Below are 15,313 nucleotides of genomic sequence, written 5' to 3' on the forward strand. Positions count from 1 at the left end.
ACTATAAACTAGAGCTTCAACAGTATAGCTAAGGATTATTTTAGAAATATGAATAAATGCTTCACAATTAAACTCCACTCTCAACGCAGCATCAGCTTTCATTTTTAACCTCCAAAAGACATTATTATATGTTTGATGAGAGTTTTAAATGGACACAATTATAAATAAATGATTCTAAACAGAGCCCTTGATTAAGCCTAAACCTAATCATTTTCCATAACTCCTAGTTTTATTTGATTTTATGTGCTTGCACACAGACACACTTAAAAGAACATATGTTTATATTTATATATAAAATATGGATGATATGGGAGTTTCTGAGAAATGATTTGTTAATGGAAATTTATTAACTATAACCTTTGAATACAAGAGAAACTTCAATATGTACAAATCAGCGTAAGTTCCCAGTTCCTAAACTTTGGTTATATGAATATGCCTCAAGCACCATAGAACAAACAATAATTTTAATTTGAAAAGAAAAAAATACTCAAGAAAAGAAAAATCCTGCAACTCTCTGGTATCTTTTCTTTTTTTTAAAACACCATTTGGGAAACTCTTTTATTGTACATTTCCTTCCATCTTAGTCAGTTTCCAAAAACGGTATTAATAAAAATTGATCAGGGAAGAAAGGACTGACAAACCACTGTAGATCAAGGTGATGTTGCAAAAGAACTGTATCTGGATATTATTCTGTCTGAATTACAAAATTGTTTTAACCTAGGGGATGTGTATTACGTAACATGTATGAAAAAAATCCTCAACTCTTCATTTTCAAAATTCAAAAACTCAAACACAATCGTAACAAGGGTTGGGGGTGAAAGGCTTACAGGGAAATCTTTAGCAAACCCAGTTAAAAACTTCTTGGTTTTCAACTTCTTCCCTGGCATCTGCTAGCTGCAGAGGCAATGTGCATAATATACAGGCATCAAAAAAAAGACCTGACAGGCTGAGCATAACCCTTCATGGGATTTCACAGAAAATCTGAGGGGCAAGGAAAGAAAAACTGAAGGATGAAGACTGAAATAGAAAAAAAGGCAAACAAAATATATTTAAGCCTGTGTATGTGAGGATGGAGGGGGCTTACATGTACAAACTGACAAGTGCCGGTGTGTGGAAGGGATTGCATCCTTGCCCACAAACTGGATTATATACACATTTATATTAAGTTAAGTCAATTTGTATATTACACCTGACAAGTCCAACAGGACGCTTCTGGTGAGAGGTGGAAGGAGGTTCTATTTACTCAGCTCCTCAGGCCCCGGTCCTTTGTCCTGGCTGGTTGGTGGTCTCTGCACAGGACTCAACAGCATGGTATATGAATGGATAAAGTTTGATGTCTGGTCCGGGGGTGGAACAGTTTCTGCATTCTTCATTGTAATACCGGAGCAACAGCTTAAATACTTCTCCTGGAGAGTAAAGGCCAGACCAATATCCACATTAAGGTATACAGATGTATAAAATTACTAAAGAACACTCCACATGTTAACATGTGCTCACTTTTGGCTTTTGAAAATAAAGCATGAATGTCATATTCCTGGAAGGCTTTTCTGACATAAAGTTAAAAAAATTTTTTTAAGTACTGTAAAGAAACTACTTATTAGTTCATGACAACAACGGGCTCTACATGGTACATCAGCCATCTATCATTTTAGGAGTCTGTGGCAACTTTATTTCTACATTCAGCTCCCAGGATACCAAGGCCTTTCACATCCAGCTGAAATACAGCAAATGAATATGCTGTTATGTCTGATAAATATGACTCAGAGTGAGGCCTCTTAGACTTGAACTTATCCTCCTATGCCATCCCTCTTTTAGTTTTCTATATGCATAAATGTAAAAATGTATATTAAACTCCAGCTTCTTGGCCTGACTTTAATAAGCTGACATACCCATTCAAGATAGCAGATAAAACTTTGTCAGAAAAAAGATTCTGCAGATGTTGCCCAACTAAGACTCTGTCCACCCTTCTCAAAGTCATGCTTTCATTTCTTATCTACCATAATCCATCCAGTTTCAGCAAGTGTTTGATTGTCCACCAAGATGGTGGACAGTCTTACCTAGATACCAAGTGTCAAGTCTATTTCCTACTTACCAACAGTTAGTTTCCTTTCAGTAAGGAAAGTGTGCATGCTGTAAATGTCTCTCATCAATTCTGAGTCCCCAAAGGTGAAATAAACCACATCACGCTCAGCTACAGCAGCTGCCAGTATCTGTATTAAGGCTGTAGCAAAGAGAAAAAAAACACACAGCTATATTATGACACTTCCCATTAAGACACCTTCAGTTCTTTCAACCAGCTAAATTACAGCTGGTGTGCCACAGCTTTATTCTGGATTACAGATTTATAAACCAAATATAAGTGTTATTAGAAATGGCAAATACAGATGGGTATAAATCATCTAGTTGTGAGACTTTTCAGACATGCTCTGAGAATATCATTAAGCCACAGAATTCCACACAAGCACCTTTGTGGGAAAATAAAGGAAGATGCATCCGAGGCAGCACAGTCAAGGCACTAAGGAGCTATTTTCTTTCACTTATATTAATTTGGAACTAAACTTCTTTGCTTGCTTGATTTGATTATTTTGTTTTATTACATAGTCACCAGTCTTTTGTATCACAGGAGTCTCTATGATTTTTCATGAATAATGCACTTGGGAGGTTCTAATGCTCTCATTAACCCTACAGCAAGCATTCTCAAAATGGCTTAGAGCGTACACCTGCATCCTTCCTGTACTCCCACCTCCACCCAATCACTGCAGCATGGAGTCATTGTTAATGAAAACATTGAATAGTAAATCTGGTATGCTGGAATGGGAAAATCATTGTGAACCACTGTCCCCAGAAATCAAAGTTACAAATCATGGAGCCTGAAGTATGTTTCCAAAAATTAAGTTCCTTCATAATCTTAATCTAAATGGACATTATTTCATTTTTCATTTTTAAAAAAATTTTGAAGACTTTATTATTTTAATTCCAGTGTATTTAATATACAGTGCACAATATAGTGATTTGTCAGTTCCATATATTACTCAATGTTCATCAAGATAAGTGGACTCTCAATCCCTTTCATGTTTTACCCCCCCATTCACCTGCCCTATGCTAACCATCTGTTCTCTACAGTTAAGAGTCTCTTTTTTTTCCCCTTTGTTCATTTGTTTTGTTTCTTAAATTCCACATATGAGTGAAATGATATAGTTAGTATCTTTCTTGACTAGCTTATTTTGCTTAGCATTACACTCTCTAGCTCTTTTCATGTTGTTGCAAATGGCAAGATTTCATTCTTTTTTATGGCTGAGTAATATTATACATACATACACACGTATGTGGAATATATATACATCTTCAGCCATTCATCTTTCGATGGACATTTGGGCTGTTTCCATAGTTTGGCTATTATAAATAACACTGCAATAAGCATAGGGGTACATATATCCCTTTGAATTAGTGTTTTCATAGTATGATTACTGGATCGTAGGGTAGTTCTATTTTTAATTTTTTGAGGAACCTCCATATTATTTTCTACAGTGGCTGCACCACTTTTTATTCCCACCAAAGTGCCAAGAGTGTTTCTTTTATTTCACACTCTTGCCAACACTTGTTTCTTGAGTTTTTGACTTTAACCATTCTGATAGGTGTAAAATGATATCTTATTATGGTTTTGATTTTCATTTCCCTGATGATGAGGTTTATGTTGAGTATCTTTTTATATGTCTATTGGCCATTTGTATGTCTTCTTTGGAGAAAAGTCAACAAATTTATTTTAAGTAACAATAAAACTGAACATAGGTATAAACTGAAAAAAACAACAAAGGTATAATATCTTTTACTTCATAAAAAGGGAGATGGGAATAAAACTAAAACATTATGGAGAATAACTTCAGTATAGTTCTGAGTTTGAGAGCCTGGTTTTTTTTTTAATTTTATTTTTTAAAGATTTTTATTTATTTATTTGACAGAGATCACAAGTAGGCAGAGAGGCAGGCAGAGAGAGAGAGAGAAGGAAGCAGGCTCCCTCCTGAGCAGAAAGCCCGAGATGCGGGGCTTGATCACACGACCCTGGGATAATGACCTGAGCCAAAGGCAGAGGCTTTAACCCACTGAGCCAGCCAGGCACCCCTTATTTTGAGAGCATGTTGATACTCTATATATTCAAAAAATAGAAGTAAGAATGGGAATGGAGAGGAAACTATAATTAAATGCAAACAATAACAAATTAGCCTAATTTTATTTCAAAAGAATAACATAACTACACTGAAGGGAAAAGGAAAAACAAAAAGATGAAAGAAAAAAAGAACTAACCCAAGTAACTTATGAGCATAATATATGAGTAATATACTGTCAGTCATGGGCAAGGAGAAAAGAATTACAAACAAATCCCCAATTCTTTTTACTAGGTTTGCTTACCACAGTAGTTCAGGCAAAACAATTTTGAAACTATTTTTAAATATATTTCAGGATTGAGCAAATGAGTAAAGGTGTTGATACTGGTGGGAGCTGGGGGACACAGAAGAGGGGACACACAAGCCTGAATGGGGGAAGAAAAAAATAGCAGGATGGATTGAAATGGAAGGCACTAGTGTATACTCAGAGACTTGTAAAATACATACATTTGTGTTTGTGTGTGTGTGTGTGTGTGTGTGTGTGTGTGTGTGTGTGTATTCTTAGCTTTGTCTGCTGATGTGCTTTAAAAGAAGACACCCCAGCAGCAGCAAGCACATGTAGTGCCCAGATCTTGGTCTCTAATACCATTCCCCCTTTAAAGGAGCTGGATTCCTCAGGGAAATGCCTGATTCCACGGTTAGGATAGGTACAAGATAAGCCCAGGATATTTTGTTATACCAGAAAGCAGAGAAAGTGCTCAGGATATAGGAGCCAGTTTGAAGGAGAGCCCACTAGTCAACAACTCTGGACAAGCTCAGCACCAAAATATTAAATACAGTAATAAATTACAAACCACTGAAAAAATATGAATTCTTGATAATGATAATGATTCTTCTCACTGATAACATATAATAGAAAAAAAGAAGGAGGGGCTCTTACTCATAGGAGAAAGTCAAAGACTAAATCAGTAAGGTGGAGGGAGAGATAGCACAGGATAATCCTCTTTTGCAGCCATCACGGTAAAGACTGAATCAGGCAAAAATCACTAAAGGATGCCAAATCTAACGGAAATTTTGTCTTGAAGTATCTTTCCAGATGGCTTATTAGCTACAAGGCAGGGAAAAACTATCTATACAGTGGAGAAATCAGACAACACCTTGACTGCATAATCAAAATTAACACCATCAATGGAGTCAGATAGCCATCAAGTGCCTCTAAATACTATTATCTATGCAGTACTCTAAAAATGCATAACCTCAACCTAATTATGAGGAAACAGCAGACAAACTCAAGGAACACAGTTTTTTAAATACATGTCAATGTCATAAAAGATTAAAAAAAAAAAAAAAGCTATGGAAATACTCCAAATTCAAAAGGAGGCTAACTAAAGGCAATACCTGACCCTGGACCGTGTATTGGAGGGCAAGAAGGCTATAAATGGTTTTGTTACGGCACATGACAAAACTGGAACATAGATGATAGAGTAGATAAAACTATTCTATCAATATACATTTATGAGTTTAATAATTATAAGGTGTTTATATAAGAGAATATTTTATTCTTAGGAAGCACATACTGGAAGTATGTAGGAAAACAGGTGTAATGTATATAACTTGAGCTCAAAGTGTTCAGAAAAATTGTCCATGTGTGTATTCATATATATGCATGTCCACACACACACACACACACACACACACACACACACAGTTGTTTTTCCTTTTATAACTTTTTGTATATTTGAAATTATGTTCAAATAAAAAGTTTTTAAAAATTATGTAAGAAAGAAAAATATATTTAAGTTGGACTAGTAAATTTGATATAGTTGACTATCCCCAAATTTGGAAAATCATCTAAGACATAATACATGTGAGATTCTAAAATACCAAAGTATTACCTAATTTCCAAACTAATATTTATTGAATATCTACAACATGTGAGGTACCATGACTAGGCCTCATTAATCTTACAGTGTTGAAAGTAATTAATCTCAAAATAGAGGTAAGTTTTAATTAAAACTGTTCAACCAACTTATGCATATATTAAAGCTTCAGTACACTCAATTTTAAAAGGTTCCTAATTAACCTAAACTACATATAAAAAAGGAAAAACAAATTGTCACTTTCCTCTATCAAGAAGTACCATTTCTTACCTTTTAGTTTGAATGAAAATTTGGCTTTAAGTATTTCCTATTAAAAAAAGAGAAACCCAAAGAAAAGTCCTTTCAGTTCTATTTCCTCCTTATATACATAAATACAAGATCACTGGTCATTTGCCACTTATGAAAATGAAGTCTGAATAAAAACATCCAAAATGTATCACCCTATAGAATATATTTTAAGAAAGCTTCACAGGCCATCTTGTTCCTATGGATAGGCTCTTAGAGGTAAGCTTGGACATAGCTACCAAAAAGAGGCTGGATCGTAGTAAGAGAAACCAATTTACATTACATTTTTTATTTCACATCCATTTCTATTTGGGCTGCAACATTAGCATGTGTCAGGCAGGTTGGGACTGGATACAGGAGACCGGAGTTCAGTCCTCAACCATCTGCTAGCTCTCTAGATCCATGACTTTGGCCAAGTCACTTAACTCTCTTGCCTGCATTCTTCCCAGCTATGCTATGAAGGAGTTGGATCAGATGATCCCTAAAGACTCTTTTAGAGTGGAGAATTCCATAATCCCTGCTATAATTTTTTTCCTTGCACTGTTAGGCTATAAATATACAAGTGAAATTTCCAAAAATATAAATAAATCTTCACTATATATATATCAGTAATCACTAACAAAAGATCATTTTAAACAGAACTGTCTTCAGACCTCACTATCTACAACATCTCCAAGACCTTTGCAAATCTAAAGAATTAAGTCTCAGAATTTAGGTGAATTCTCTTGCATCCCAAGTTAGAGGAGAATAAATCACAAATCAAATAGGGTATATGGACTAAGTCCAAGTATGATATAAAAGCATCAAATTCTAACTTCCAGCACAACTAGGTGCCAAAATAATCACTTAAATTAACCTGCAGGGAGCTTGATTTTAATTTTCTTTTTGGCATCAATGCTAAGCTATGAAGAAAATTCAAATACATATAAATAACACCAAAAAACAATTCATAGTGTCCTCCTGCAACAAATGAACCAAACTAAAAATGAGTAAAATGATGGATACTCATACCACAGGTGTGGTTTGAGGCCATCAGCATATGATTTTAGTAAAAATTGCTAACACGGAGTTCTTACAGCATGCTGAATGGTTCTAGCAGCTTCAAAAGCACAAACTTAAGATTTACAAGAATTAACTCAGTTAATCCTTACAAAAACTGGATACGGGACATATTAGTATCATCTCCATTTTGAAAATAAGGCAAGATGGGTATCAAAAGGTTAAATAATTCATCTAGGGTTACAAATTTGTGTGATACTTATTTTATTCATAATTTAATTTTTAAAATGCTTTATATCATGCATATACTATGCATTTCCCCTGCTTTGGCAGTATTCCAAAAACATATTTCCATGTCAGCAGTTGTATTTCTGCAACAGTTAAAATGTCTGCATAATATTTCATTACATAGATGTACTGCAATATCTTTCTTTCCAAAATCAATATTAGCAAATAATTCCCCACTAAAGAATAAATAACTACTTCAATTTTTAGATGATTATTCAAATTCATGAAGAGGAGGGAGTTGTCAAAAAGTCACTCTAAAGTTTAAGTCTCAATACTTGAGAAAATGAAATACATAATGAAAATCTTTGAATGCTATGCTTGATACTCACCAGGGGAAACAAAACTATAATCTGAGAAAAAGATTTTTTATGCCATAAGGAAAAGAAAGGAAACAAACTCATTTATAAAGCTTCTCAAATTGCCCATCACAAATGACCAAGGCTTATGGCAGACCTGGTTTTTTGGATTGATGATATGAATCTACTCATTCATTTTACTTAAGGGAAAAACAGAAAAAAGTGCCTGTCATAAGATCAATAAGCCTAGAGCGAAAAACAGGTTTCTCAAACAAACTGAGGATGATAAAGGATTTCATAAAGTCAGAAATTCTTTCTTCTATAGATTTTCAAAACACTGAAAATAATAACATGTAGTTTTTGTTTCTGAATATGAAAAAAGTATGGGTAAGAAAATCTTTAGAATGAAGAAATAGAAAAGATTTTTCTAAACATGCCACAAATATGTGAACACATAAAAATTAACTCCACATGACAACAACCTAGTAGGCTGAAATAAATGAAAAAAACTGAGAAAAATACCTGCAACATGATAATTAACATTTTTTAATATACAAAGAGTTATTAATAGTCAATGAAAAGTCAAAACTATTCCCAAAGAGCTAAGTGAACAGAAGAGTGAAAAAGCAATTCACAAAGCAAATAAAAATGGGCAGTATATGTATGAAAAATGTTAAACCTCAGAGAAATTTTAAAAGTTGACAAAATCCCATATTGGTAAAGTTTCTTATATAAGGAAGATAGTATAAATTGACACGGCTTTTCAGAAGGACAGTTTGCAACAAGTAATCAAAATATAAAGATATATATGTCCTTTGAGTCATTGATCTCACTTATAGGAATTAATTCTACAAAAATAATGATATGTAACATATATTTATATTTTGCAGTATTGCTTATGAGATAAAATAAACCAACTGTATATAAATGGGAGAACCAGTGAAATAAATTATGGTACACAGAGGTACATACAACAGAATGCTATGTAGCTATTAAAAATGTTGACAGAAAAAAAAAATAAATAAAAATAAAAAAATAAAAATGTTGACAGTACATTTACATTTGTTGGTGTTGAAAGAAATCCATTAGACTGTAGGGTTTTCAAAAAGAAGAATTTAGAGCATAGACAGTATGGTGTGATGTTATTAATGTCAAATGGTTACACAGATTGTTACATAGGAATGTCTTCTGAAAGGATGGTCACCAAATGCTAACAATGAATTCTGATGATTTTTACATACTTCATAATATTTTTCTGGATTAAAAAAATAGTAAATGTGTCACTTTTACAAAAGTAACACTCATAAATTATGACAGACTTAACTGTTTTATTCCCAGCGAAACAGATTTTATCTGTATCTAGGTTGGCTATCAAGTCTAGCTGGTTGTTTTATGTTTGCTTTGTTTTCTTGTTAACTTTAATAACTGTAGTGTAACAAAGAATTTCAAAAACCTCTGGAATTTTCAGAGTGATACTGTCTTTGTTATGCTAAGGAAGTGACTCTGGGAGGGCCCTGAGAGAGCTTTAAGTTTGGGATTTTCAGCCATTGACCTCCAGGGAGTGGAAGGAGGGCTGAAATTGAGTTCAGTGATGTGGCCAATGATTTAATCAACGATGCCTACATAACGAAGCCCCAGTGAAAACTTTCGGACATCAAAGGTCAGTGGAGCCTCCAGGTTAACAAACACATTAATGTGTAAGGAGGGTGATGTGCCCTGACACCACAGAGAGAAGGCATGGAAACTCTGTATTCCCTCCCAGATCTCACTCACCTGTTACCATAAAACTGTAGTAGCACCTTCCTGAGCTCTCTGGAGTTATTCCAGTGAATTATGAAACCCAAAGGGGGTTGTAAGAACCTCTTAGATTAATAGGCAGGTGGTCAGAGGTATAGGTAGCCTGGGGACACCCTGCCCCATACTTGTGGCTAGAGTCTGAAGTAGGGGTGGTCTTATGGAGGACTCTGCCCTTAACCTGTTGGATTTGTACTAACTCCAGGAGGTAATGGCAGGATTATATTGCAGCACACCTAGCTGGTATCAGACCAGTCAGGCTGACACAGAACAGTAACCTTCCTAAGTAATGATATAATACTATTTTCTGTAACTAGCACTTTTTTTTTTTTTAAGATTTTATTTATTTATTTGAAAGAGAGACAGTGAGAGAGAGCATGAGCGAGGAGAAGGTCAGAGAGAGAAGCAGACTCCCCGTGGAGCTGGGAGCCCGGTGCGGGACTTGATCCCGGGACTCTGGGATCATGACCTGAGCCGAAGGCAGTCGTCCAACCAACTGAGCCACCCAGGCGTCCCTGTAACTAGCACTTTTGAGAGTTAAGAAAATGTCATAATTTGCTGAACGGCCAATAGTTTTGTTGATCAGATTTTGTGATATTTTTACCATAAACAATAAAATGCAAGAAATGTTTATCCTTCTTGGGTATCCAAACGGCTCCTCGAATATGTTATTCATGCAGCTCTCCTAAGCTATACTCCCACACATGTGTACCTTTACTCACTACTATACTACATTTGTCTATGCCTCTCCCATATACTGTGAATTTCAAAGCAAGGACTACATCTTATTCACTTTTGTACTCTCAGTCTACCACAACAGATGCCTCTTAAGTTTGGTGAATGCATGAGTCAACAAAATAGTTCTGTCATCAAAATCACTTCTGCCAAGGAAGGAGCTTAATGGGTGCTTTGGTTTGAAACTTCATAGTCATTTTGGACTCTTCCATATCTCTATTCAACTAAATACTGTGTCTGATAGATCAAAGAGATAGATAAGTGACTTCTGCAGGAAAATAGTAAATAAAAACAAGAACTCCTTTAAACATGATAAGGAAAAAAAGAGGATGATGTCAAATATTGTTTTTCTCTTCTCTTTGATCTTTGTGGTCTCTTATTACAATAGAACCTTAGAAATCCCAGTTTGAAGGACTAACTTTTCTCCCTAGTCACAATGCTATTAGCCTTCTTAAAACAACTTATTTACTCACCTTTTAATCTAGCGTCACCACCAAAGGCACCACAGCCCCAGTTTCCCGTGGCCACTGCAGAAAGATTCTCTGAAGAAACTCCAGGACGGAGAAATCCACAGTAAGCCTGCAGGATGAAAGAAACATCACATGTGAGTGATTAGACACTAACAGTATTTCTGGAAGATGTACTAGGATCAGTAGCTATTATCAAGTTTATGTTCCATTCCCTTTCTCCCTCCCTTCTCTCCCTCCTTTCTTTCTCTCTTTTGGGGCCAAGGTAGAGGGAAAAGCATAAAATCCTGGGATTATACAAGAAGAGAGTAAGAAATGATCAATTCTAGTATTTATTTCTTTTGATGCTAGACAAATCAAAGCCTTTAAACTAATACAGGTCTCAGTTTCTTTATCTTAATCAAACAAATATAAATGGATATATCAGGGATATTCAAGAACTGATGGGATCCAAATTACAAACTACCAGGAACTAAAGGGAGGAAAGGCACTTAACACATTTCTTTATTTGAAGGCTTCTGATCACCCCCTTTTTTCCATTATGCTTCTTCAGTGCTCACTTTGAATTATTGGGACTAGATTAGTAACTGTGATTAGCTTTTAAATGTGCTTCCTGCCACTGAAATGCTTGATAATGAGCAAACAACTGTATATATAAAAGGGATTCCTACATCTGGTTATACAATAACCTTTAAGATCCCCTCCAGCTCTAAGATTCTCTTGTTTCATAGCTCTGTTTTAAGCCAGAATATTTTAAAATTTGCTAGTCACCTGAGAAAAGTAAAATATATCCTAAGGATGCTGGCTAAGTATTAATTAGAGGAACAGCTAATTTTTTATATGAGAAGACTGCAGTTTAAGGTCCCAGAGTTTCTGTTTTCCATTCTGTACTGTTAGCCCGGTTGGTTTTTCTGCCTCCTAAGGGTTCTTAGTTCTCTGAAACTATCAGACTATATTAAAAAGTTTAATATAATAGCAAAGCAAATCTCCCCTGGGTTCTCTTGAGTACCAAACAAAGCCTAAAATACAGCTTATGTATATAGTAGATAAAATAAAAAGAATGATGTGTGACAAATGTTCCCAGAGAAAAACCAAGGATAAAGAAAGATGCTTCCATGAAACCCACACATAGAATATAGTAAATTGCTTTCTGAAGCTTCCACAAAGGTATAAAAATTTATTTTACACACTGTCTGGATAGATTAACAAGGCTATTCCTTCCACCCCCTCCTGGGCTGTAAATCCTGACAGATATTAATTATAAGTTGGTACCAGACCATTATTCAACGCTGTGATACAGAGCTTACAGTAGAACTCACAAATTACCTGTGTAATCAGATGCATGGAGCTTCTGAAAGTCCCTTTCAGATCAAAAATATCAAAGAGCTCAATTTTTTTTCATCAGGTTCTTAAAAAATATAGAGTTTCTGTCTTTATGCCAACAAGGGAGAGAATAAACTCTGTCAGAATAGACATAACTTTGCCACTTGGTTTGTTATCAAATTCTCCTTAACAGGCCTACACGAAGAAGATGATATCTTAGCCTCCTGTTGGGGCTGCCTCTCTTTTATACTGTCAGAATGGCTTTAGTCTCTTCCTACTGCCATCTCTGTATCTGGGCTGACATCTTTAATGAGCAAACATAGCTTGGTGAAACTAGAGCCTAACAGAGAACTTGAAATACTTATATTATTAGGAGAAAAATCCAATCTAAAGGGCTAATCAACTGTACTAAAACAAACAAACAAAAAAACAAACCACACAAAAAAACCCCTCCACAACTACCTTGAAAAATGGCCATAACAAAAACAAACTATAAAACTGACATTAATTGCATTTGGTGTTTTGACCAAAACGAATCCAAACTTTAAAAAGTTAACCAGAAATTAAATGATATACAACAACTATAACTGGGTATAAAGTATAACTGTTTATAATCATTAAATACAAATTTTATTCTGTTTAAACCAAGCATTTCTAAGGTCAGAAATAAGAGACAGGCAGCAAGCTCCTCTGAGTCCTCTTTAGAGAGACAACCTATGTTTCTCCCTCCTACAGTAAGGAGAGGGATCCCTCAAATGCTGGAGACCAGAACACGGTCACTAATCAGGAATTATTTCCTTTTACAATAGCAATGGGACCCTTTATTAAAAAATAAAGTTCAGATATGGATAGAGACCTCAAAAGGGTTGCCAAGTTCTTACTTCATGGGAAAAGGTACTAGGAGTTCTCAAGAGCTCCATGCTGGCAGCTAAATAACATTTTTTCCCCCACACTCACAGCCAGAGCACCTTAGGAGATTAATCAGAGCATTAAGAAGAAAAAGCCAGCTCAAACTCTATAGTCACATCCTGACCTGACATTCACCAGAGTCATTATTATTATTATTTTTTTTTAACTAATAAACAACTTTAAAGGGAAAAGGGGAATCATTCAGATCTTGGACAGTAAGTAGAGGATACCAATGAACAGTTATCTCTCAGAATAAATTTTGATGGGAAGGGAAGAAGAAAGGGAAGATAAAGGTATTTTTGGAGTCCTGAAGGTACAAAGGGGAGCTTTGAAAAGCAAGAGACAGGAAGAAAACACTGGTATCTAGAGTTACAAACTAGAGCCTAGCTGGGAAATAATGAGATAAAGACAGAAATGTAGGACAGAAGCAAAGAAAGTGAAAAATAAAACAAAGAAAAAAAAAAACAGTTGTAAAAACCTACAGGCCCAGAAGAGGACCCAGGAAATACTCAGGACCCAGGTACTCCCGGAAATATTGGTCACAAACACCGAGGCACACACACACATGAACACATGCACACTGAAGTAAGAACTTAGGCTTCAACACCAAGGTTAGCAGGCCCAATAGATATAATTAAACTATCTTTCATTATAATATAAACAGTTTATACTGTTTGCTAGATTAATAATTTAACAATTATTGTTCCTAAAGATTTGTTTACTTGAAGACAACCTACCACCACTTGTCTAACTTAAACATAGGTGGTACCAATACTGATTTTCTCGAGATCTTAGAATACTATGATTTCTTAAAAACAAACATAACATTAAAAAAATCCTTAATAATCTTTTGGAAAAGGGGCACCTGCGTGCCTCAGTCAGTTGACTGGCTGGCTTTTGATGTCAGCTCAGGTCATGATCTCGGGGTCCTGAGATTGAGCCCCGGGTAAGGTTCTGCACTCAGCATGGCATCTGCTTGAGGATTTTTTTAAAAAAGAATCTTTTGGAAGAGAATAAAGTAATATTAATCAAGAGTCTTAAAATATCCTTAGAGGGGCACCTGGCTGGCTCAGTTGATAAAGCATGTGACTCTTGATCTCAGGGTTGTGACTTCAAGCCCCATGCTGGGCGTGGAGCCTACTTAAAAAAAAATATTATCGGGGCACCTGGGTGGCTCAGTGGGTTAAGCCTCTGCCTTCGACTCAGGTCATGACCTTAGGGTCCTGGGATCAAGCCCCACACTGGGCTCTCTTCTCAGCAGGGGGCCTGCTTCTCCCTCCCTCTCTCTGTCTGCCTCTCTGTCTACTTGTGATCTAATAAATAAATAAAATCTTAAAAAAATATATCTTGGATATTTCAAAAAAAATTATCCTTAGATTAAATAATAACAATTTTGCAAATTTCTTTTGTTATTTGATTAAATAACAAAGAGGTTTATTACTACATTATGGATAATGAGAGAAACTTAGGAACACCTAATTGTTCAAAAATAGTAGTTTAATCATCCTACCATCAATCCTACCAGTTTTATGGACATTAAACATATTATGAAGATATTAGGAAATAAGAAAAATATTTACAATATATTGATAAACAGGTAAAATACAAAGTTATAGATAACTTTTAAACACATTTTTATGAAACTAAATATTCATGTGGAACGACCTATAACAGTGAAAACAACTTTTTGAAAGGTAGGATCATGGGTGACTTTTTTCTCTTTAAAATAACTGCAACATTAGTAAACTGATTTTGCTTTTGTTTAAAATGAAAGAATTATGCAGACCTTAGTTTCCTTGTGTGTGAAATCAAAGATTGGATTAGGTATACCTATTGTTATTCTGATTCTACATATTCAGAGACTGAAGGCAAAATTCACTAAAAATGACACATTTTGGGCTAATATTCCTGAAAAGTAGTGACACATAGTTGACCCTTGATCACAATGGGTTTGAACTGCATGGTCCACTTAAATGCAGGGGATTTTCTGGATAAATACAGTATAGTACTGTAAATGTATTTTCTCTTATGATTTTCTTAACATTTTCTTTAGCTTAAGAATACAGTATATATAATACATAAAACATACAAACTATGTGTTAATCAACTGTTTATGTTGTCAATAAGGCTTCCTTCCAGTCAATAGTGTGCTATTAATAGTTAAGTTCTGGGGGAGTTCAAAGTTACACGTAGATTTCTGACCATGCAGATGGTTGGCATCCCTGATCTGCAAG

General features: G+C 35.2%; 1 protein-coding gene across 2 annotated transcripts in view; it reads right to left on the reverse strand.

Moving 5' to 3' along the window:
* Nucleotides 1–210: 210 nt before the first annotated feature.
* LOC111145343 (poly(ADP-ribose) glycohydrolase) overlaps nucleotides 211–15,313 on the reverse strand; it is a 117,369-nt gene continuing 102,266 nt past the window's right edge. The window contains exons 16-18 of one of the 2 annotated variants that reach the window (XM_022500192.1): nucleotides 10,854–10,959; nucleotides 2,093–2,221; nucleotides 211–1,406 (exon numbers count right to left, since the gene is read on the reverse strand). In XM_022500192.1, the coding sequence (XP_022355900.1) occupies nucleotides 1,252–1,406; nucleotides 2,093–2,221; nucleotides 10,854–10,959 (390 nt within the window). In that variant the 3' untranslated portion in view covers nucleotides 211–1,251. The remainder of the gene's footprint in view (nucleotides 1,407–2,092; nucleotides 2,222–10,853; nucleotides 10,960–15,313) is intronic. The other variant, XM_022500193.1, reaches the window with a different exon arrangement.

Source organism: Enhydra lutris, unplaced genomic scaffold (assembly GCF_002288905.1).
Source record: "Enhydra lutris kenyoni isolate GAN:26980312 unplaced genomic scaffold, ASM228890v2 scaffoldscaffold12, whole genome shotgun sequence".
NCBI classification, from domain to species: Eukaryota; Metazoa; Chordata; class Mammalia; order Carnivora; family Mustelidae; genus Enhydra; species Enhydra lutris.